Source organism: Conger conger, chromosome 11 (assembly GCF_963514075.1).
Source record: "Conger conger chromosome 11, fConCon1.1, whole genome shotgun sequence".
NCBI lineage: Eukaryota > Metazoa > Chordata > Actinopteri > Anguilliformes > Congridae > Conger > Conger conger.
This window is the reverse complement of record NC_083770.1, coordinates 48,601,998-48,622,714: the sequence shown is the minus strand read 5'-3', so window position 1 is coordinate 48,622,714 and position 20,717 is coordinate 48,601,998. Positions and strand designations below refer to the sequence as shown.

The 20,717-nt window shown below is 45.4% G+C and overlaps 4 protein-coding genes across 5 annotated transcripts; all 4 read right to left on the bottom strand.

The window, feature by feature from the left end:
• Positions 1 to 162: 162 nt before the first annotated feature.
• LOC133140811 (polyubiquitin-like) lies at positions 163 to 1,657 on the bottom strand. Its single transcript, XM_061261028.1, has 2 exons — positions 1,506 to 1,657; positions 163 to 1,241 (listed from the first exon to the last, which is right to left on the bottom strand). Exon 2 carries the CDS (start codon positions 1,222 to 1,224, stop codon positions 760 to 762), a length of 465 nt encoding a protein of 154 aa, XP_061117012.1. The 5' UTR covers positions 1,225 to 1,241; positions 1,506 to 1,657; the 3' UTR covers positions 163 to 759.
• Positions 1,658 to 4,883: 3,226 nt separating this feature from the next.
• Positions 4,884 to 7,356, bottom strand: LOC133141284 (polyubiquitin-like). The gene is made up of 2 exons (XM_061261780.1): positions 7,118 to 7,356; positions 4,884 to 6,771 (listed from the first exon to the last, which is right to left on the bottom strand). Exons 1-2 carry the CDS (start codon positions 7,281 to 7,283, stop codon positions 6,293 to 6,295), a joined length of 645 nt encoding a protein of 214 aa, XP_061117764.1. The 5' UTR covers positions 7,284 to 7,356; the 3' UTR covers positions 4,884 to 6,292.
• A 3,941-nt stretch (positions 7,357 to 11,297) lies between these two features.
• LOC133141286 (polyubiquitin-like) lies at positions 11,298 to 12,338 on the bottom strand. The gene is made up of 2 exons (XM_061261783.1): positions 12,230 to 12,338; positions 11,298 to 11,888 (listed from the first exon to the last, which is right to left on the bottom strand). The coding sequence occupies exon 2, from the start codon at positions 11,875 to 11,877 to the stop codon at positions 11,416 to 11,418; it is 462 nt and encodes a 153-aa protein (XP_061117767.1). The 5' UTR covers positions 11,878 to 11,888; positions 12,230 to 12,338; the 3' UTR covers positions 11,298 to 11,415.
• Positions 11,298 to 19,863, bottom strand: LOC133141285 (polyubiquitin-like). Of its 2 annotated transcripts, XM_061261782.1 has the most exons (2): positions 19,397 to 19,863; positions 11,298 to 11,420 (listed from the first exon to the last, which is right to left on the bottom strand). In XM_061261782.1, the coding sequence occupies exons 1-2, from the start codon at positions 19,854 to 19,856 to the stop codon at positions 11,416 to 11,418; spliced, it is 465 nt and encodes a 154-aa protein (XP_061117766.1). In that variant the 5' UTR covers positions 19,857 to 19,863; the 3' UTR covers positions 11,298 to 11,415. The 2 variants fall into 2 exon arrangements, with proteins under 2 accessions (XP_061117766.1, XP_061117765.1); XM_061261781.1 differs by lacking the exon at positions 11,298 to 11,420 and having other exon boundaries at positions 18,834 to 19,863.
• Between the last annotated feature and the right edge of the window lie 854 nt (positions 19,864 to 20,717).

Genomic DNA, 20,717 nt, shown 5'->3' with positions numbered 1-20,717 from the left:
TCAGTATTGCACGACTAATATTGCTTCATTGTCAGTGATGTTGCATACTGGAAGAGCCAAGTCTGCTGTTACCTTGGTTACCCACCCCAGCTGTATAGGAACCTGTTGTATGAAATGTTTCAATGATCAGCCATTTTGAAAGAAAACAAGTGCTTGTCCTCATCATGTCCACCCTTTTGTTTATTTTTCCACCATCACATTACACTGCTGCAATTTAGCAGACATTCCATATCCACAGTGAGTTACAAATTTTTTTCTTCACAGGTATTTTTACTGAAGCAATTCAGGTTAATTCACCTTGCTCAAAAGCATAACAGCACTGTCCTAGCTGTGAACTGAACCAGTAACCTTTAAGCTACAAGCCCATAGTAGTAGTATGTACTAGTATAATGTATATTACACATGTATAATAGTATAATAGGCATTATAAGTTCCATTCAGTACATCTCTAAGGAAAAAATAGTTTTGGGAACGTTCACATTTTGCATCTATGACAGAGGGTTGTACCAATCGTGGCCTTTGTAACATAGACAGCATCCTTGCATATTCACCTTTAACACTTCAACATATTATACAATACAGATTATTCATGAGATACACAAAATAATTTGTATCATTAAACACAACTGAAAAGTAAAAGCAAGGTAGTTCATTGTGGTCCCCTTCCTTGAGTCTTCAATATAACAATTTCTCAAAATCTTCATCGATTCAATACATTATTAAAATTAATCTAATTAATCTTGGCGCAGTCCATCACGTTCAGCCCCCTCTCAGGCGCAGCAAGAGGTTGATGGTGCTCCCTGCTTTTATCCCGTAATCCTCCAGTGTATGGCCATCCTCCAGCGGCTTGCTTTCGTAGACCAGCCGCTGTTGCTGGACAGGGACGCCCTCCTTGTTTTGCACCTTGAGCTTGAACTGGGCGACGGTCTCTCCCGGGGCGACGTCGTACGTGTGCGTCGCGCCCTTATCATTTCTCAGAAACACTTGGTAGGACTGTGTAATCAGCACGACGACTGTGCATCCCGAATGTAGACCGTAGTCCTGCAGCGTCCGCGAGTCGTCTGTGAGGTCGATCCTGTGGCCGTTCTGCGTACTCAGCCGCTGCTTCGCGCTGGGCACCGACGCCCTCGCTTGGATCATGGACTTCAGCTGTCCGACAGTCGTGCGCAGCTCCACGGGCAGGGAAAAACTATTCCCAGTTAGGAATTTGATCATTAACTCCATGGCGAGTTTATCTGAAACTAAATTAAACAGAAAGTCAGCCCGACAGGATATGAATGGACTTATCTTTTAGTTTTATAAAACGTTTTGGATTTATCACAAAATATCATATTCTCTGAAATATTCGGAAAAGTCGAAATGGCGATAGCTAATGGCTGTCTTAACAAGACATCATTTGTACATCTAGTAAGACATATAAACCGGTTAATGAGAAAAACAAATACATTCTATAAAATGGATTTATAATAAATGGATTCATTATTTAGAAAAAAAAAAAGTATTACCTTTTCAGTACTTGTTTTTGTCGTCGGAGAAAGCTTTCTTTAGGTGTCGAAATGAAGAGATGCTTCAGACGATTCAGCAGAAATTAACAGTGTGAGTGGGACGGATGATCGGTCCTGTTTTATATGAACAGCTGATACACGCCCACTTTCTAGATGTGACGAGAACTTTCCTCCCCAGATTCGTTTTCCTGACTTGACCGTTACGGCATATTTACCGTTACTTTCGGTTTCCATTTCTCGGTTGCGCTTTTGAGAATCCCTCGTTCTAGTTCAATCGAGGTCAAATCCCAAACAACGATGCAATGGTCTGAATACAGGCTTTACATTTTATTTACTTATGACGTATGAAAGAACCTCTGTCTTGTGACTGTCTTCATTTGATGATTGTTTCAATTATTTTATTTGTTAAATACATTGCATTCATTTAACCTGCCATACTCTTGACTTGCACCGCGGCAGTTTAGTCCTATAACAGACATAAACAACATACTGTAGGATACCTGCACCCCGTAGCCACTCACCTTTACACTAGTGCCGCCAAAAGATATATAATTGTAGGGTATCCAGGCCAGAGGCGCGTGCGCGTCTACACAGATAGATAGTGATCGCATAGCACCAGACTTTTGGCGGATATGTGCTGTTCTTTTAATAATGTCTAACAATGAATTGGTATTCCCTCAACAGCGGAAAGCAGTAATTTATCACTCAGCACTACTTCCCATACAATCTTGTGAGGAAAAAAAACCCCCAGTAAAATTCCCCATAATGATTCTTTATATAATTTTAACCTGCCATACTCTTGACTTGCACCGCGGCAGTTTAGAGTCCTATAACAGACATAAACAACATACTGTAGGATACCTGCACCCCGTAGCCACTCACCTTTACACTAGTGCCGCCAAAAGATATATAATTGTAGGGTATCCAGGCCAGAGGCGCGTGCGCGTCTACACAGATAGATAGCGATCGCATAGCACCAGACTTTTGGCGGATATGTGCTGTTCTTTTAATAATGTCTAACAATGAATTGGTATTCCCTCAACAGCGGAAAGCAGTAATTTATCACTCAGCACTACTTCCCATACAATCTTGTGAAAAACCCCAGTAAAATTCCCCATAATGATTCTTTATATCCATAAATAATGAAATTTAATGTTTTCAAAATCTGTCATATTCAGAACAAGGCTTGCTTGGCACATCACCGACAAATATAAAAGTAATTAAAGCTAATGAAAGCGTCTTATGATCTCGGGGATTTCCAAAATTGCATGAGAATACTTTTAGGGAATTTCCCTAAAACTGGTTCAGACTGGTACCTGGTATTCCTGGTATTCCTGGTATTCCTGTGCCAAACCAATGCAAAGAATGGAAAGTGAAAGTGCCGAGTGTTTATTGTTGTTGGCCTTACAGGAGGGACCTATCCTTCACCTGCTGCCAGGTGAAAATAAAATAATAATAATAATTCAAATCGGCCCTGGTCCTTATCTTTGTTGTACAGGTAGCAGTTGAAATTGTACTTCCCTCTAGGGTCTTTCAGCGCACTTATCCCTGGTTATGGGAATGCACTTTGTTGTACGTCGCTCTGGATAAGAGCGTCTGCCAAATGCCATGAATGTAATGTAATAAAATATATTGATGCAATTAAAAAAAAAAAAAAAACTCTTAAAGCCTCATTGTAGGAGGCCTATGATGATGAATATGCTGAAAAAATAGTTTTTTTATGCTTTGGTGCTAATTTCTGTAACATGTACATTTCTTGCAACATTGTGCTTCCGAGAAAGAATACTCAAAGGCATTGCTGTGCTGGTTAGAAAACTAAAGCTTTATAGCTTACTTGCGATGATCACATAAACATATGCTGAACTTTTATTCTCATTTCATTCTTTTGCGACATTGACACAGAAGGATTTTGGATATGTTGGATATAGCCTTTGAATATCCCAAGCTGTGATGTCCTCATACCTTGTCTTCACTCTGGGCAGTGACATCCAGACCTGTTGCTGGATTTTCTTGGCTGCCTTCCATGCAGGCGTGTATCAACACGTGTGACGCTACTGTTCTCAATACAGAACGGTGACGCATTCATTAGATACAGGGCGACATTGGCTCAGGAGGTAAGAGCAGTCCCTGGCAGTCGGAGGGGCTCCGGGTTTGATTCCGCCCTGGCTGTGTCGAAGTGTCCCTGAGCTAGACACCTAGATTGCCTTGCATGGCAGCCAATCGCCGTCGTTGCGTGAGTGTGTGTATGAACGGGTGAATGCGAAGCATCAATTGTACAGTGCTTTGGATAAAGGCGCTATATAAATGCAGACCATTTACCATAATCATTAGAGCACATGGGGAATGTAGTGCTATATAATTGGGGGGTAGGGGGGGTTTAGTGCCTGGTCACACACTGAACTGACCTGAACACAACAGCGACACAATCACACAAAATAGTCACTGGAACTCATGTGAAATCAAGGGCTTATACTATCATTCCTGTATTTGAAAGGGGTTGGTCCTTCCATTGACCAAACGTAATAATGACCACTATTACCATTATTCCTGTTCGTTAAAGGGTGGTGGGGGGGGGGGAAGACTAATATCAAGGGTGTTATTTATGGGTGGATAGGGGAATTACATCCACCCCCCTCTCCCATAATATACCATACCATATATGTATATATCATTTCATATAATAAAGGGATTTCATTTTGTGATTGGGATATATTGCATCTTACTCTGAAGTGTTTTACCCTCGTAATTCACCGTAAACAATCATTTCACAGCTGTCCCAGGGCCTCACAACCCCCCTGGAAGGTTACAGTTCTCGGGATGTATGTATTTCAACGTCCACCAACTCAAACTAAAGTTTCACGCTCGGCTAATAACAAGACTTGCATTGATTTGTTTAATTCTAATTGATTGTACCCACTTGGCATCCCAAAAAAAAAACTTTATCGAAAGTGTCTTTGAGTACCTTGAAAAGCGCTCTATAAATAAAACGTATTATTATTATTATTTTTATTTTTATTATTATTATTATTATTATTATTATCCTAAAAATATATTGGAGGAAATATCCTTACAACTGGTGGAAAGTTCTGATGTTATAAGATACAAAGGAGTTCTGCTTGAGGTGTTGAGATGTTCTGTGTACTCTGTCACCTCCAAATGCAGTGATGAAATATAGTGGAAGGCCCAAGGAATGGGGAGCTGGTGTTCTAAACTGATATTTACATAAAATCCTGTCTCGCGGGGGCCTGAAAATAAATTTTCCACATGGTTGAATGGCAAAATTCACCATAATAATAATGTGTTATTTAGCTGATGCTTTTATCCAAAGTGACTTACAGTGGATTAGACTAAGCTCAAATTATGAAATAAAACAAGTACTTGTCTTCAACATCGTTTGTTTATTCTTGCCCCATTACATTGCATTACATTGCATTACAGGCATTTAACAGACAGTCTTATACACAGACTTACACAAAACAATTTTTTTGCATCACAGTTAGATATTTCTACTGAGGCAGGTTAACTACCTTGCTCAAGAGCACAATGGTTGTGTCTGACCTGGGAATTGAACCTGCAACCTTTAGGGTTACAAGCCCATGATATTACACTGCTGCTAATCAATATTGATGTAACTCAATTGTCTCAAACTCAATGCCATGGAGGGTCATGCGTATGCAGAGTTTTTCTTCCAGCCTCAAGATCTTGAGTATATAATTAGTTCAATTATTTGCTGAATCAGGGATGGAGGTTTGCACATAATGCATATGAAGAGAAATGTGTTATTTGTGCTGTCTATATAACAACTGTTGCATATATTCTGTGCTTAAATGCAGTTAAATGCATGTGCCTGAATGAGTCATTGGAATCAATTAAGGCAGCATTCATTGGCTGAAATTTAAACCTGCATACACATGACCCTCTATGGCAAGTGAGACCACTGGTAAAACATTATAATGCATTATATCACATCAGCGAACAGAAAATCTGGCCCTCAAATTCATGCTGGGTTTTCTTTCCTCCCAGGCAATTAACTGAGGAATTAGTGCTACATATTAATTAGTGTAACACAGACTGCACACCTGACTGCCAGGTAAAGGGAGGGTGGAAAACCAGCAGTTATCTGGTGGACGGTGATATGACTATCCCTGTACTACTGGAAACCACAGGGTCTGTTGGTTTTTGTTGTTACTTAGCTCTAAATGAATCAATTAAAGCAGGTGATTACACAGTTATAGATGTACCGATGTATATCAGTGGTCTCAGACTCATTGCCATGGAGGGCCAGCTCTGTGTATGCAGATTTTCATTCCAACCAATTAATACTTCCTTAATTGATTCCAAATACTCATTGAGCCAAATGCATTTAACTGCATTAAATAAGCAACAGTTGTTAGAGACAACACAAATAACACCTTTCGCTTCATATACATTATGCGCAAACCTCCAGCCCTAATTCAGCAAATAATTGAACTAATTATATAATCAGGTTGGAGTAAAAAGCTGCATACACACGGCCCTCCATGACACTGAGACCACTGATATCATGATTCATAGTCTTTCATGATTGATAGGTGGCACAATACATAGATAATGACATAGACAAAATGATTCCTAACATTTTCTTTCACCAAAGCAATAGAGTACTATTGAAGAGAGTTGGAAACGAGGTATATGAATGAATACATTTTACAAATGGAATTCTGATTCAAGCTATTTCGGATTTTTGTTCAGTCAGTTAATGAAAGAAGCCGAGTGCAAAATACAGCAGAGTGCGCAGCAGATAAGATTCAGCAGCCCCCTCTCAGACGCAATGACTGGTGGATGGTGCTCCCGGATTTTATGCCGTAGTCCTGCAGTTTCGAGCCATCTTCCAGCGGCTTGCTTTCGTATTTCAAAAGCTGTTGCTCGATAGGGACGCCCTCCTTATTTTGGACCTTCTGCTTGAACTGGGCGACGGTCTCTTTCGGGGAAACGTCGTAGGTGTGCGTCTGGTTTTTCGTATTTTTCAGAAACACCTGCATCGGTTGCACGATCAGCACGACGACTGTGCATCCCGAATGTAGACCGTAGTCCCGCAGAGTTTTCGCATCGTCTTCCAGTTCTATCCTGCTGCCGTTCTGCGTACTCAGCCGCTGCTTTGCGCTGGGCACCTGCTCGCAGTCCTGGATCATGGACTTCAGCTGTCTGACAGTAGTGTGAAGCGGCGCGGTCAGGGGAAAGCTTTTCCCAGTGAAGAATGTGATCGTCAGCTCCATGACCAGGAGATCTGATCCGAAACGAAACAGTGAAACACAAAATCAGCCTAACAGGATATGAAGTGAATCGCTCAGTCATCGCAAAATATCATAGCCTATCTGAAAATGAATTATTTTAAAGGGTTATTATGACTAACGGCTGTTTTCAATGTTTCAATTATGTTACGATTACACAACAAGTGACATTACAAGTGACATTAAAACCACAAGACCAGTCACACTCGTTGCACTGCTATGATGTTACACAGAGAGAAAGAGCTGAACTCAGAAGATTATTACTTCTGGTAGAACAGATAAACGGCTGATGAGAAGATCAAATACGTCAATTATAATGACTAGGTTAGAATAGAATATTACCTTTTGAATAAATGTCTTTCGGAGTGTGGGGGTTTTGTCCAAACGGAGACGCTTGTGGATTCAGCCAAGATGAGCAGGAGGAGAGAGTGATGGAGTTTATGAGCAGGGCTCTACCTGGTGCTGTATTATGAACAGCTGAGAGACCCGCCCACTTTCCATACCGCATCGTTATCTTGAGATTCGTTTTCGAAACTCGAATCCAAACATGACGCTGACTTTCGATTTCCCCTTCTTGTTTGCGCTTTTGACTTTTCATCGGTCAATGACGTTATACTACAGTACGCCTTGCTGCTGTATTGGTCAACTCGGCTAAATCTAGTTCAAGTCCCATAACACAAAATCAAATAGGCTACACGTTTACTGTTATGTGCACTCATGTACCCTATATTATGTGTTCTTGTTCAGCAACAACAAATTCAAATGATAGGAACACAGAAACGGATGCTTCAAGGCAGTGTATCAACCCCCTAAACCCTATTTTAATTGTTGATTTTATTTTTGTAAAGGGAACAGCAGCCTAACATTAATGGGTATACAATGTAAATTATACACACAACATGGTACAATATATAAAAGGAGAAAATGTGTCAAATAAATACATTACATTGTGTGGACTGCCAACACTGGAGTCTAGTATGAATATGTGATGATGTTGTGTGCCAGCACTCTTACTCTGTGGTTGTGTATCTTGTGGTATCTTGTGTGGTCGCACATATCCGCCTTGTGACATATGGTTGCTTGTTTCTGATTGGCCCCTGTACTCATAGGTATGTCTGCAGGTGTTCCAGCTGTTGCACAGGGAGGTGGCCCCCATGGTGTGGGAGAAGAAGTCTGAGCACTTGGCTGTGCAGAACATCCTAAAGCACTTGATGTCCATCATCCTAGGAGAGGTGTGCCCTGTGTTCCCTCGTTTGCGATGTGGGGTTTTTCCTTTTTTCGGTCTCTGAGGTGAAATAACCACTGCTCTCCCCTCCTGGCCCTCTCTTGAACGTCCGTGGAAAAGGTCTGGCACCGGGATACTTGCCTCCTGTCAGGGACAGCGGTCTCCATGCTGATCAACACGGCTCCCCCGGGCGGGAGGGAGGGAGGCCTGGCGGCGTGGAGCCTGCTGCAGGTCTCTAGTGCAGGTGAGAGGGGCTTCTGACCCACAGCCTTAACCTGCTGCAGGTCTCTAGTGCAGGTGAGAGGGGCCTCCGCCCCACAGCCTTAACCTGCTGCAGGTCTCTAGTGCAGGTGAGAGGGGCTTCTGACCCACAGCCTTAACCTGCTGCAGGTCTCTAGTGCAGGTGAGAGGGGCCTCCGCCCCACAGCCTTAACCTGCTGCAGGTCTCTAGTGCAGGTGAGAGGGGCCTCCGCCCCACAGCCTTAACCTGCTGCAGGTCTCTAGCGCAGGTGAGAGGGGCCTCCGACCCACAGCCTTAACCTGCTGCAGGTCTCTAGTGCAGGTGAGAGGGGCCTCCGACCCACAGCCTTAACCTGCTGCAGGTCTCTAGTGCAGGTGAGAGGGGTCTCCGCCCCACAGCCTTAACCTGCTGCAGGTCTCTAGTGCAGGTGAGAGGGGCCTTCGACCCACAGCCTTAACCTGCTGCAGGTCTCTAGTGCAGGTGAGAGGGGCCTCCGACCCACAGCCTTAACCTGCTGCAGGTCTCTAGTGCAGGTGAGAGGGGCCTCTGACCCACAGCCTTAACCTGCTGCAGGTCTCTAGTGCAGGTGAGAGGGGCCTCCAACCCACAGCCTTAGCCTGCTGCAGGTCTCTAGTGCAGGTGAGAGGGGCCTCCGCCCCACAGCCTTAACCTGCTGCAGGTCTCTAGTGCAGGTGAGAGGGGCCTCCGCCCCACAGCCTTAACCTGCTGCAGGTCTCTAGTGCAGGTGAGAGGGGCCTCTGACCCACAGCCTTAGCCTGCTGCAGGTCTCTAGTGCAGGTGAGAGGGGCCTCCGCCCCACAGCCTTAACCTGCTGCAGGTCTCTAGCGCAGGTGAGAGGGGCCTTCGACCCACAGCCTTAACCTGCTGCAGGTCTCTAGTGCAGGTGAGAGGGGCCTCTGACCCACAGCCTTAACCTGCTGCAGGTCTCTAGTGCAGGTGAGAGGGGCTTCTGACCCACAGCCTTAACCTGCTGCAGGTCTCTAGTGCAGGTGAGAGGGGCCTCTGACCCACACCCTGAACCTGCTGCAGGTCTCTAGTGCAGGTGAGAGGGGCCTCCGACCGACAGCCTTAGGCTCCAGCCCCCCTGCGACCCTGTTCAGGATAAGCGGGTTCAGATAATGGATGGATGGATGGATATATTGTGGTGGCCCAATCTGGGATCGGTAGCTCCAGCCCAAAGCTAGAGTGGAACGGTCAGTGCGCCGCCGCCAGGAGCTGGGGAAACTGATTAACAACGAATATTTCCCTATCTCGTTTTTAATAGAGCGGCACCTTGGAGAGAGCCCGGAGGGGAGAACCAGCACCAAGGCCAGCACCACCGGGGTGAGGCGCGTGTGGAACGCGACCACACTCCACTAATACATTTCTGATGGAACAGGCGCAGCTGGGCCGAGTTCGAGAATCAGTTCGAGTTCGTCGGTCAGATACGCCGTATCCGTCATCTCCTGACTGAGAAAGCCACCCAGCTCCTAGTCCAGGCGCTCGTCATTTCCCGCCTGGATTACTGCAACTCCCTCCTAGCCGGTCTCCCAGCGTGTGCCATCAAGCCCCTCCAGCTGGTCCAGAATGCTGCAGCCCGCCTGATCACCAGTCAGCCCACGTCGGCTCATGTCACCCCGCTTCTCATTGGCCTCCACTGGCTTCCTATTGCCGCACGCATCCGTTTCAAGGCCCTAGTGTTGGCATTTCAGGCTGCTAAGGGGACTGCCCCACCTTACATACAATCCCTGATCACTCCCTTCTCCCCAGCTAGACCACTCCGGTCTGCCAGCTCTGGTCGCCTTACGGTTCCCTCTCTACGTGCACCTGGCGGTCGAGCTGCACGTTCACGCCTGTTTTCCGTTCTGGTTCCTCAGTGGTGGAATGACTTGCCTACCACTGTCAGAACAGCAGAATCCCTCCCCCTATTTCGAGGCAGACTCAAAACCCACCTTTTCAAACTCTACCTTAGTCCTCTCTCCTGATTTCCCCTGCCCCTCCTTTCTGATATCCCTATCCTTGTCTAACCCCCCCCCCATTTCCTGTGTATTTTGCTAGTTTCTGGATGTGATGCTCTGACTTATGGTAGAACCTATGCACTTGTAAGTCGCTTTGGATTAAAAGCGTCTGCCAAATGACTAAAATGTAAATGTAATGTAAATGAGAACGAGAGCGGCGCCCTACAAAAGGCAGAACTCGAGAGCAGAGCGGGGCTCATGACAGAGGAGGAGATACTCGGAGCCAGTGTGTGAATATTGCTACCGAACGACGAGCGAACCCCCACTCAAGAAAAACGTGGAGGAATTTCGGGGAAGACCACGGGAGAGCCCCATGCTTGCGGAAGAGACAACGCGAATGAAACCTAAAAATCACGGATTCACGTGAGCATACCGTCCCCGCTATAAACCAGCTAACCGCTCCCTATCTAACCTTAGACGGAATCACCCAAGACGGGCGACTAGGCTGTGAAGGAGGACTTCCAAGGCCGGGGAACCACGAAGATTGGACGGCCCCGCCACCGACAAAGACGGACGAACGCTGTCGCGTGAGTTCTTTTTGTTTTTTCAAGTTTTTGGCCGGGAAGGGGGAGGCGGCAGTCATTAATCCGCCGAATTTTTGTTTAAAGCACGGACGACAATAAAATATTTTTTGTAAACCCATATACCTTTATTTGACTAGGAAGTCGCATTGAAATTAAAACTTATTTTACAAATGAGACCTAGCCAAGACAGAGTGGCAGCATAACAGTCACGAGACCATTACAATACAGTCATTACAATACAATTGCATAAATACATAAGTACATGTATATTATAGTAGTATAATAGGCATTATGAGTTCCATACAGTACATCTCGAAGGAAAAAATAGTTTTGGGAACTTTAACATTTTGCATCTATGACAGAGGGTTGTACTAATCGTGGCCTTTATAAACAGCATCCTTGCATATTCACCTTTAACACTTCAACATATTATACAATACAGAATATTCATGAGATACAAATTATTTTGTGTATCATCAGCAAAAGTATCATTAAACACAACCGAAAAGTAAAATCAAGGTAGTTCAGTGTGGTCCCCTTTATTGAGTCTTCAATATCACAATTTTCACCGATTCAGTACATTATTAAAAATGATCTCTAAAATTCTTAAAGCTTGGCGCAGTCCATCACGTTCAGCCTCTCAGGCGCAGCAAGAGATTGATGTGGCTCCCTGCTTTTATCCCGTAATCCTCCAGTGTACGGCCATCCTCCAGCTGCTTGCTTTCGTAGACCAGCCACTGTTGCTGGACAAGGACGCCCTCCTTGTGTTGCACCTTGAGCTTGAACTGAGTGACGGTCTCTCCCGGGGCGACGTCGTATGTGTGCATCGCGTTCTTATCATTTCTCAGAAACACTTGGTAGGACTGTATAATCAGCACGACGACTGTGCATCCCGAATGTAGACCGTAGTCCTGCAGCGTCCTCGAGTCGTCTTTGAGGTCGATCCTGTGGCCGTTCTGCGTACTCAGCCGCTGCTTTGCGCTGGGCACCTGCTCGCACTCCTGGATCATGGACTTCAGCTGTCTGACAGTAGTGTGAAGCGGCGCGGTCAGGGGGAAACTTTTCCCAGTGAAGAATGTGATCGTCAGCTCCATGACCAGGAGATCTGATCCGAAACGAAACAGTGAGACACAAAATCAGCCTAACAGGATATGAAGTGAATCGCTCAGTCATCGCAAAATATCATAGCCTATCTGAAAATGAATTATTTTAAAGGGTTATTATGACTAACGGCTGTTTTCAATGTTTCAATTATGTTACGATGACAAATTAGACAACAAGTGACATTAAAACCACAAGACCAGTCACACTCGTTGCACTGCTATGATGTTACACAGAGAGAAAGAGCTGAACTCACAAGATTATTACATCTGGTAGAACAGATAAACGGCTGATGAGAAGATCAAATACGTCAATTATAATGACTAGGTTAGAATAGAATATTACCTTTTGAATAAATGTCTTTCGGAGTGTGGGGGTTTTGTCCAAACGGAGACGCTTGTGGATTCCGCCAAGATGAACAGGAGGAGAGAGTGATGGAGTTTATGAGCAGGGCTCTACCTGGTGCTGTATTATGAACAGCTGAGAGACCCGCCCACTTTCCATACCGCATCGTTATCTTGAGATTCGTTTTCGAAACTCGAATCCAAACATGACGCTGACTTTCGATTTCCCCTTCTTGTTTGCGCTTTTGACTTTTCATGTCAATGACGTTGTACTACAGTACGCCGTGCTGCTGTATTGGTCAACTCGGCTAAATCTAGTTCAAGTCCCATAACACAAAATCAAATAGGCTACACGTTTACTGGTATGTGCACTCATGTACCCTATATTATGTTCTTGTTCAGCCGATATTATGGAACATTATAACAAACCTAATGAGTATATATTAACACATGACTGAAACACGTGAATGAAACAGGTATATCCTCGGCCATATGGAAAAGCTTTCAGAAGCCACAGGAAAAAAGGCCACACAGATATCACATTCAAGGACAAGTTCACAAATACTGAAATCATGTTTTATTTAATGTATTCAAGAGGCACACAACGAATATTATATGTCAGACCACATAACTGAAGTCCTACTACAACGTGAAGCCTTGTTGTGCAACAACAACAAATTCAAATGATAGGAACACAGAAACGGATGCTTCAAGGCAGTGTATCGACCCCCTAAACCCTATTGTAATTATTGATTTTATTTTTGTAAAGGGAACAGCAGCCTAACATTAATGGGTATACAAATGTATTTGTGTATGTATTACTGTATATACCCATTTTATACACACAACAAACAATATATAAAAGGAGAGAATGTGTCAAATAAATAAAAATAAACAAAAGGCGCAGGTCATGTGATTTAGGGGATTTCCAAGATGACATGCCTAGGCTTACGTAAGGAATGGTTCAGCCTTTTCCCGTGATTCGGTGAGATGCAGCTGCATTCTGTATACATATCCCTGCGGCAATGCAAGGAATCGAAACTGAAAGTGCCAAGTGTTTACTGCGGTTGTGGTCCCAACAGGAGATACCTTACACTGACCCATAGCCAGCATTTGTGCCACCTAATCTCGGCTCTCGATTTTCACAACGAATTCCATTCCATTCAGTTCTTTTTTCATCTCTTTTAAATGCTGGCTCGTGGCAGACTTTGTTTAAATGACGATGCTTTTTTCTTTGGGAACAGAAATTGCTCGCAATGGAAAAAGCAGTAACACACTGTGATGAGATTGCAGCACCAAGACAATTCCCCGCTATGAATATGGTATGAAACAACAGTGGCAGTGGGAGCAATAATTATTTGATCCCTTGCTGATTTTGTAGGTTTTTATACAGCTACATAACGATGTAACGAGTTGACACAGGTGTTTTGGGTAATGAGTTGAGATTAGGAGTGCTTCTTAATGGAAAACTCACTGGTTTGTGGGAGCCAGAATTATTGCTGATTGGTAGGGGATCAAATACTTATTTCATGTGAAAATATGATATTAAATTAATACAATTTATATGATGTTGTTATTGTGGATTATTTTGTGATATTCTGTCTCTCAATGTTAAAATGTACCTATGATTAAAATTCTACACAGTTCCATTCTTTGTAAGTGGGCAAACCTACAAAATCAGCAAGGGATCAAATAATTATTGCTCCCACTGTATGTGTGTGGAACTTGTTCTGGGTAAAACGCGACTGATGACTGCTTTAAGACATACGTGCCGGCAGATGGCGCAAGGTCGAACTACCACACGAAATGTAACTCCTGCAGTCAATTTCTCAAGCCCAAACAGTCTGTGGTCACGTCTTACGGAGCTAAACATGTGGAAGCGAGGATACGCTGTCATAAAGTGAACTACTGTAAAGTTAGGGTAGCTTTTGGAAGTACACGTTTTGGGGCAGCCTGAAAACATTTGATATGTTTCGGGACGAGTCAGTGCAAAGTCACATAGACGCATGCGAGATCGTTTACTTAGACGCAAATGAAGACTTATCGACAGATGTCACGCGCACTCTGACACTTGTAATTGGAAAACTTAAAGCATGCACGAGGTAAAAGGCTGTACAATGGCATGCTGTGGCTGGTTTTCCAATTACATACATACAGCAAGCGACTCCGGGTTGGATCTGCCCCGATTTTGTCCCGAAGTCAGCCGGTACCGGCACAGATCCGGTCCGGAGTCACAGGTAGCTTGCTGGAGTGTTCAACAGTCCTAACTGTGCTCCAGACACTTACCGAATTGTGCGGCGAAACTCAAATGTATTTGAAAGGCTGAGACTGCTGTCTGTCATTAACAGTCCCGTGCTGTTTCCATCCGTAGCAACAGCGGGCCAAAGAGCGCTGCCTCGACGAGGCTTCGCAGCTGCTGAAAGGGGTCCAAACGAAACCGCTTCAGGCGCTGGAGATCAAACGCATCGTCCCCTTCGTGCGACTTCTCATCGCTATGCAACTGGACATGTTACACATCTCTACAGCCTGCCGTAAACTGGACCAGGTAAAGCTATGGGCGCTCCCCTACAATGTTGTCGACACGCTATTCTTTAGAGCGGTGATCTCCAACCCTGGGCCTGGAGAGCTACAGGGTCTGCTGGTTTTCGTTGTAACTCTGCACTTAATTACTGAATTAGAGCAGTTGATTACGCAGCTATCTCACCTCGCCTGGCTACCTGGATTTCAACAGGGTGCTGATTTTAAGCTGAAAACAAAAACCAGCAAACCCAGTAACTCCCCAGGACCAGGGTTGGAGACCACTGCTCTAGAGCTGTCAAATGATGTCAATTTATTGGTTTATTTTACAGCATAATCGTATATCGTCAATTTGAATTTTTACAGATGTTGCAACAGCTGTCAGAAGTCAATCATTCTCTTGTTCACGAAGAGACGAAAGCGTGTGTGATGACCCTGATTGATACCGATCAGGTACCATTAGATACGGAGTTGCTCACGTTTTCTAGAGTTTTACTGATCCTTCACTTTATCACAAAAATAATTTAACACTTTTTTTTGCCGTTTTTGTCCGCTCTCAGATATTCTCAGTCAAGGACCTCCAAACAGGTTAGTTTCTTGTCCACACGAACACACCTATTTTTACAGCATTTTATTCATGGCTACATTAAATAAGTCGTACCGTGACTTCAAATTTGATACATATGGTTCCGACTTAGTTCTTAAACGTAAAGCTGCTGTTTTTGATTTCATTACAGTATGCATGTTCTTGGAAGACAGCTCCGCGGGCCGCGAGGTGTGCAGGCAGGCGTGCTCGTCGCTACTCGGCAGACTGGCTGACGTGTTTGCCGTGGCGCTGGAGCAGGAGGCGTCCAGAAACGGAGAATGGTGTTACCTAGCGGTCAAGGCAAGCGCGCGAAAAACGGCAAACGACGGAACCGAGAACGCCGTCGTCTCTGTTTCATTTCCAAGGGAAATGAAATTCAAATATACAGTGTGGACAGCCAACACTGGAGTCTAGTACGAATATGTGATGATGTTGTGTGTCAGCACTCTTACTCTGTGGTTGTGTGTCTTGTGGTATCTTGTGTGGTCGCACATATCCGCCTTGTGACATATGGTTGCTTGTTTCTGATTGGCCCCTGTACTCATAGGTATGTCTGCAGGTGTTCCAGCTGTTGCACAGGGAGGTGGCCCCCATGGTGTGGGAGAAGAAGTCTGAGCACTTGGCTGTGCAGAACATCCTAAAGCACTTGATGTCCATCATCCTAGGAGAGGTGTGCCCTGTGTTCCCTCGTTTGCGATGTGGGGTTTTTCCTTTTTCTGTCTCTGAGGTGAAATAACCACTGCTCTCCCCTCCTGGCCCTCTCTTGAACGTCCGTGGAAAAGGCCTGGCACCGGGATACTCGCCTCCTGTCAGGGACAGCGGTCTCCATGCTGATCAACACGGCTCCCCCCGGCGGGAGGGAGGGGGGCCTGGCGGCGTGGAGCCTGCTGCAGGTCTCTAGTGCAGGTGAGAGGGGCCTCCGACCCACAGCCTTAACCTGCTGCAGGTCTCTAGTGCAGGTGAGAGGGGCTTCTGACCCACAGCCTTAACCTGCTGCAGGTCTCTAGTGCAGGTGAGAGGGGCCTCCGCCCCACAGCCTTAACCTGCTGCAGGTCTCTAGTGCAGGTGAGAGGGGCTTCTGACCCACAGCCTTAACCTGCTGCAGGTCTCTAGTGCAGGTGAGAGGGACCTCTGACCCACAGCCTTAACCTGCTGCAGGTCTCTAGTGCAGGTGAGAGGGGCCTCCGCCCCACAGCCTTAACCTGCTGCAGGTCTCTAGTGCAGGTGAGAGGGGCCTCCGACCCACAGCCTTAACCTGCTGCAGGTCTCTAGTGCAGGTGAGAGGGGCCTCTGACCCACAGCCTTAACCTGCTGCAGGTCTCTAGTGCAGGTGAGAGGGGCCTCCGACCCACAGCCTTAACCTGCAGCAGGTCTCTAGTGCAGGTGAGAGGGGCCTCCGACCCACAGCCTTAACCTGCTGCAGGTCTCTAGTGCAGGTGAGAGGGGCCTCCGCCCCACAGCCTTAACCTGCTGCAGGTCTCTAGTGCAGGTGAGAGGGGCCTCCGCCCCACAGCCTTAACCTGCTGCAGGTCTCTAGCGCAGGTGAGAGGGGCCTCTGCCCCACAGCCTTAAAGCTTGTGTGGTACCGTAGGGTAATGGGTCAGGAGCCGGGCTTGTAGCCTCAAGGTCGTCGGTTCGAATCCCAGGTCGGACACAGCTGTCGTACCTTTGAGCAATCCACATATTCCTGTATGAATGGATATTTCATTACTATACTGAAAGCAGATTGTGTTGTTTGAGTCACTCTGGATAACAGCGTCTACTGAACGAAGCAGTGACAGATGAAATAGTGCTATCCGTTTTGCAGATGGACGGCAATGCTGTCTCGCATGTCCTGTGATGTAGTGCTATTATTGTGGCTAATGAAGATGTGTATTAATGTCAGTGATGTAGGCCTATTTGTGAAGTTGATTAGCCCCATATATAATGCTACATCACTGACATTAATGTCATGTAGCGTCATATGTGAGGCTGATATGGAGGAGGTGCACTCGTGCCAGTGATGTAGCCCTATTTTAAAAGTTGATTGGGAGGTGCATTTACATAGGTGATGTAGTGGTATGAATGAGTCCAATGTGGATGTGTAGTAATATGAACGATACAGTGTTATGTGTGCCAATGCCAATGCCAAAGGCCAATAATGTGTGAGACAGCGGTGGATGTGTTGTTCATGGCGGGGATGTGTCTCTCAGAGCCCTGGCTGCTGTGTGTGGGGCGTCTGAGGGTTGACTGCAGACCCAGGGGGTGTGATGGTGTGGACAGGCTGGCTGTGACCAGGGGCCTGCTCACCTGCTGCAGGAAGCACATCCTCACCAGCCCCCTGGACAACAGCCGGGTACGGCTCACATGACTGCCATCTCCTTTACATCAGCATTCACCGACTGCGAGCATTATGTAACATAAAGCTCATGTATTAACCTCCTAAGACCCGCACTCTTTTTTGGTATGCATTTTAAATTTCTCTTTGCTATTTGGGCTTATTGGGACCTGATAAGACCTGACTAAGCATCATCTTTTGACATGATGTAGTTTTTGAGAAAAATGATGTCCACATATGTGGACTCTCGGTCTTAAGAATTAAGTATTATGGTTGTACAGCCCAAAATGTGGAGTCCACGCATGTGTACGCCAGGTCTTAGGAGGTTAAAGCCACTGGTCTCTTAAGTACTTCCAGATAGTTAATATAAATATATATACGTGTATATATGTGCGTGTGTGTGTGTGTGTGTGTGTGTGTGTGTGTGTGTATATATATATTGTGGTGGCCCAATCTGGGATCGGTACACCGCTGGAGTGGAACGGCCAGTGCGCCGCCGCCAGGAGCTGGGGAAACTGATTAACAACGAATATTTCCCTATCTCGTATTTAATAGAGCGGCACCTTGGAGAGAGCCCGGAGGGGAGAACCAGCACCAAGGCCAGCACCACCGGGGCGAGGCGCGTGTGGAATGCGACCACACTCCACGAATAAATTTCTGATCGAACAGGCGCAGCTGGGCCGAGTTCGAGAAAGAGAGCGGCGCCCTACAAAAGGCAGAACTCGAGAGCAGAGCGGGGCTTATGACAGAGGAGGAGATACTCGGAGCCAGTGTGTGAATATTGCTACCGAACGACGAGCGAACCCCCACTCAAGAACGTGGAGGAATTTCGGGGAAGACCACGGGAGAGCCCCATGCTTGCGGAAGAGACCCCGCGAATGAAACCTAAAAATCACGGATTCACGTGAGCATACCGTCCCCGCTATAAACCAGCTAACCGCTCCCTATTTAACCTTAGACGGAATCACCCAAGACGGGCGACTAGGCTGAGAAGGAGGACTTCCAAGGCCGGGGAACCACAAAGATTGGACGGCCCCGCCACAGACAAAGACGGACGAACGCTGTCGCGTGAGTTCTTTTTGTTTTTTCCATTTTTCGTTGTTCCTAAGTTTTTGGCCGGGAAGGGGGAGGCGGCAGTCATTAATCCGCCGAATTTTTGTTTAAAGCACGGACGACAATACAATATTTTTTGTAAACCCATATACCTTTATTTGACTAGGAAGTCGCATTGAGATTAAAACTTATTTTACAAATGAGACCTAGCCAAGACAGAGTGGCAGCATAACAGTCACGAGACCATTACAATACAGTCATTACAATACAATTGCATGAATACATAAGTACATGTATATTATAGTAGTATAATAGGCATTATAAGTTCCATACAGTACATCTCGAAGGAAAAAATAGTTTTGGGAACTTTAACATTTTGCATCTATGACAGAGGGTTGTACCAATCGTGGCCTTTGTAACATAGACAGCATCCTTGCATATTCACCTTTAACACTTCAACATATTATACAATACAGAATATTCATGAGATACAAACTATTTTGTGTATCATCAGCAAAAGTATCAATTAAACACAACCGAAAAGTAAAATCAAGGTAGTTCAGTGTGGTCCCCTTTATTGAGTCTTCAATATAACAATTTCTTATCCCGATTGTTCAGAATTTTCACCGATTCAGTACATTATTAAAAATAATCTCTAAAATGCTTAAAGCTTGGCGCAGTCCATCACGTTCAGCCCCCTCTCACGCGCAGCAAGAGATGGGTGGTGCTCCCTCTTTTTATCCCGTAATCCTCCAGTTTTTGGCCATCCTCCAGCGTCTTGCCTCCGTAGACCAGCCACTGTTGCTGGACAAGGACGCCCTCCTTGTTTTCCACCTTGACCTTGAACTGATCGACGGTCTCTCCCGGGGCGACGTCGTATGTGTGCGTCACGTTCTTATCATTTTTCAGAAGCACTTGATAGGACTGTGTAATCAGCACGACGACTGTGCATCCCGAATGTAGACCGTAGTCCTGCAGCGTCCTCGAGTCGTCTTTGAGGTCGATCCTGCTGCCGTTCTGCGTACTCAGCCGCTGCTTTGCGCTGGGCACCTGCTCGCACTCCTGGATCATGGACTTCAGCTGTCTGACAGTAGTGTGAAGCGGCGCGGTGAGTGGGAAACTTTTCCCATTGAGGAATGTGATCGTCAGCTCCATGACCAGGAGATCTGATCCGAGACGAAACCGTGAAACACAAAATCAGCCTAACAGGATATGAAGTGAATCGCTCAGTCATCGCAAAATATCATAGCCTTAGTTTTTAATGTTTCAATTATGTTACGATGACAAATTACACAACAAGTGACATTAAAACCACAAGACCAGTCACACTCGTTGCACTGCTATGATGTTACACAGAGAGAAAGAGCTGAACTCACAAGATTATTACTTCTGGTAGAACAGATAAACGGCTGATGAGAAGATCAAATACGTCAATTATAATGACTAGGTTAGAATAGAATATTACCTTTTGAATGAATGTCTTTCGGAGTGTGGGGGTTTTGTCCAAACGGAGAAGCTTGTGGATTCAGCCGAGATGAACAGGAGGAGAGAGTGATGGAGATTATGAGCAGGGCTCTACCTGGTGCTGTATTATGAACAGCTGAGAGACCCGCCCACTTTCCATACCGCATCGTTATCTTGAGATTCGTTTTCTAAACTCGAATCCAAACATGACGCTGACTTTCGATTTCCCCTTCTTGTTTGCGCTTTTGACTTTTCATGTCAATGACGTTATACTACAGTACGCCTTGCTGCTGTATTGGTCAACTCGGCTAAATCTAGTTCAAGTCCCATAACACAAAATCAAATAAGCTACACGTTTACTGTCATGTGCACTCATATACCGTATATTATGTATATTATGTTCTCGTTCAGCAACAACAAATTCAAATGATAGGAACACAGAAACGGATGCTTCAAGGCAGTGTATCAACCCCCTAAACCCTATTTTAATTGTTGATTTTATTTTTGTAAAGGGAACAGCAGCCTAGCATTAATGGGTATACAATGTATATA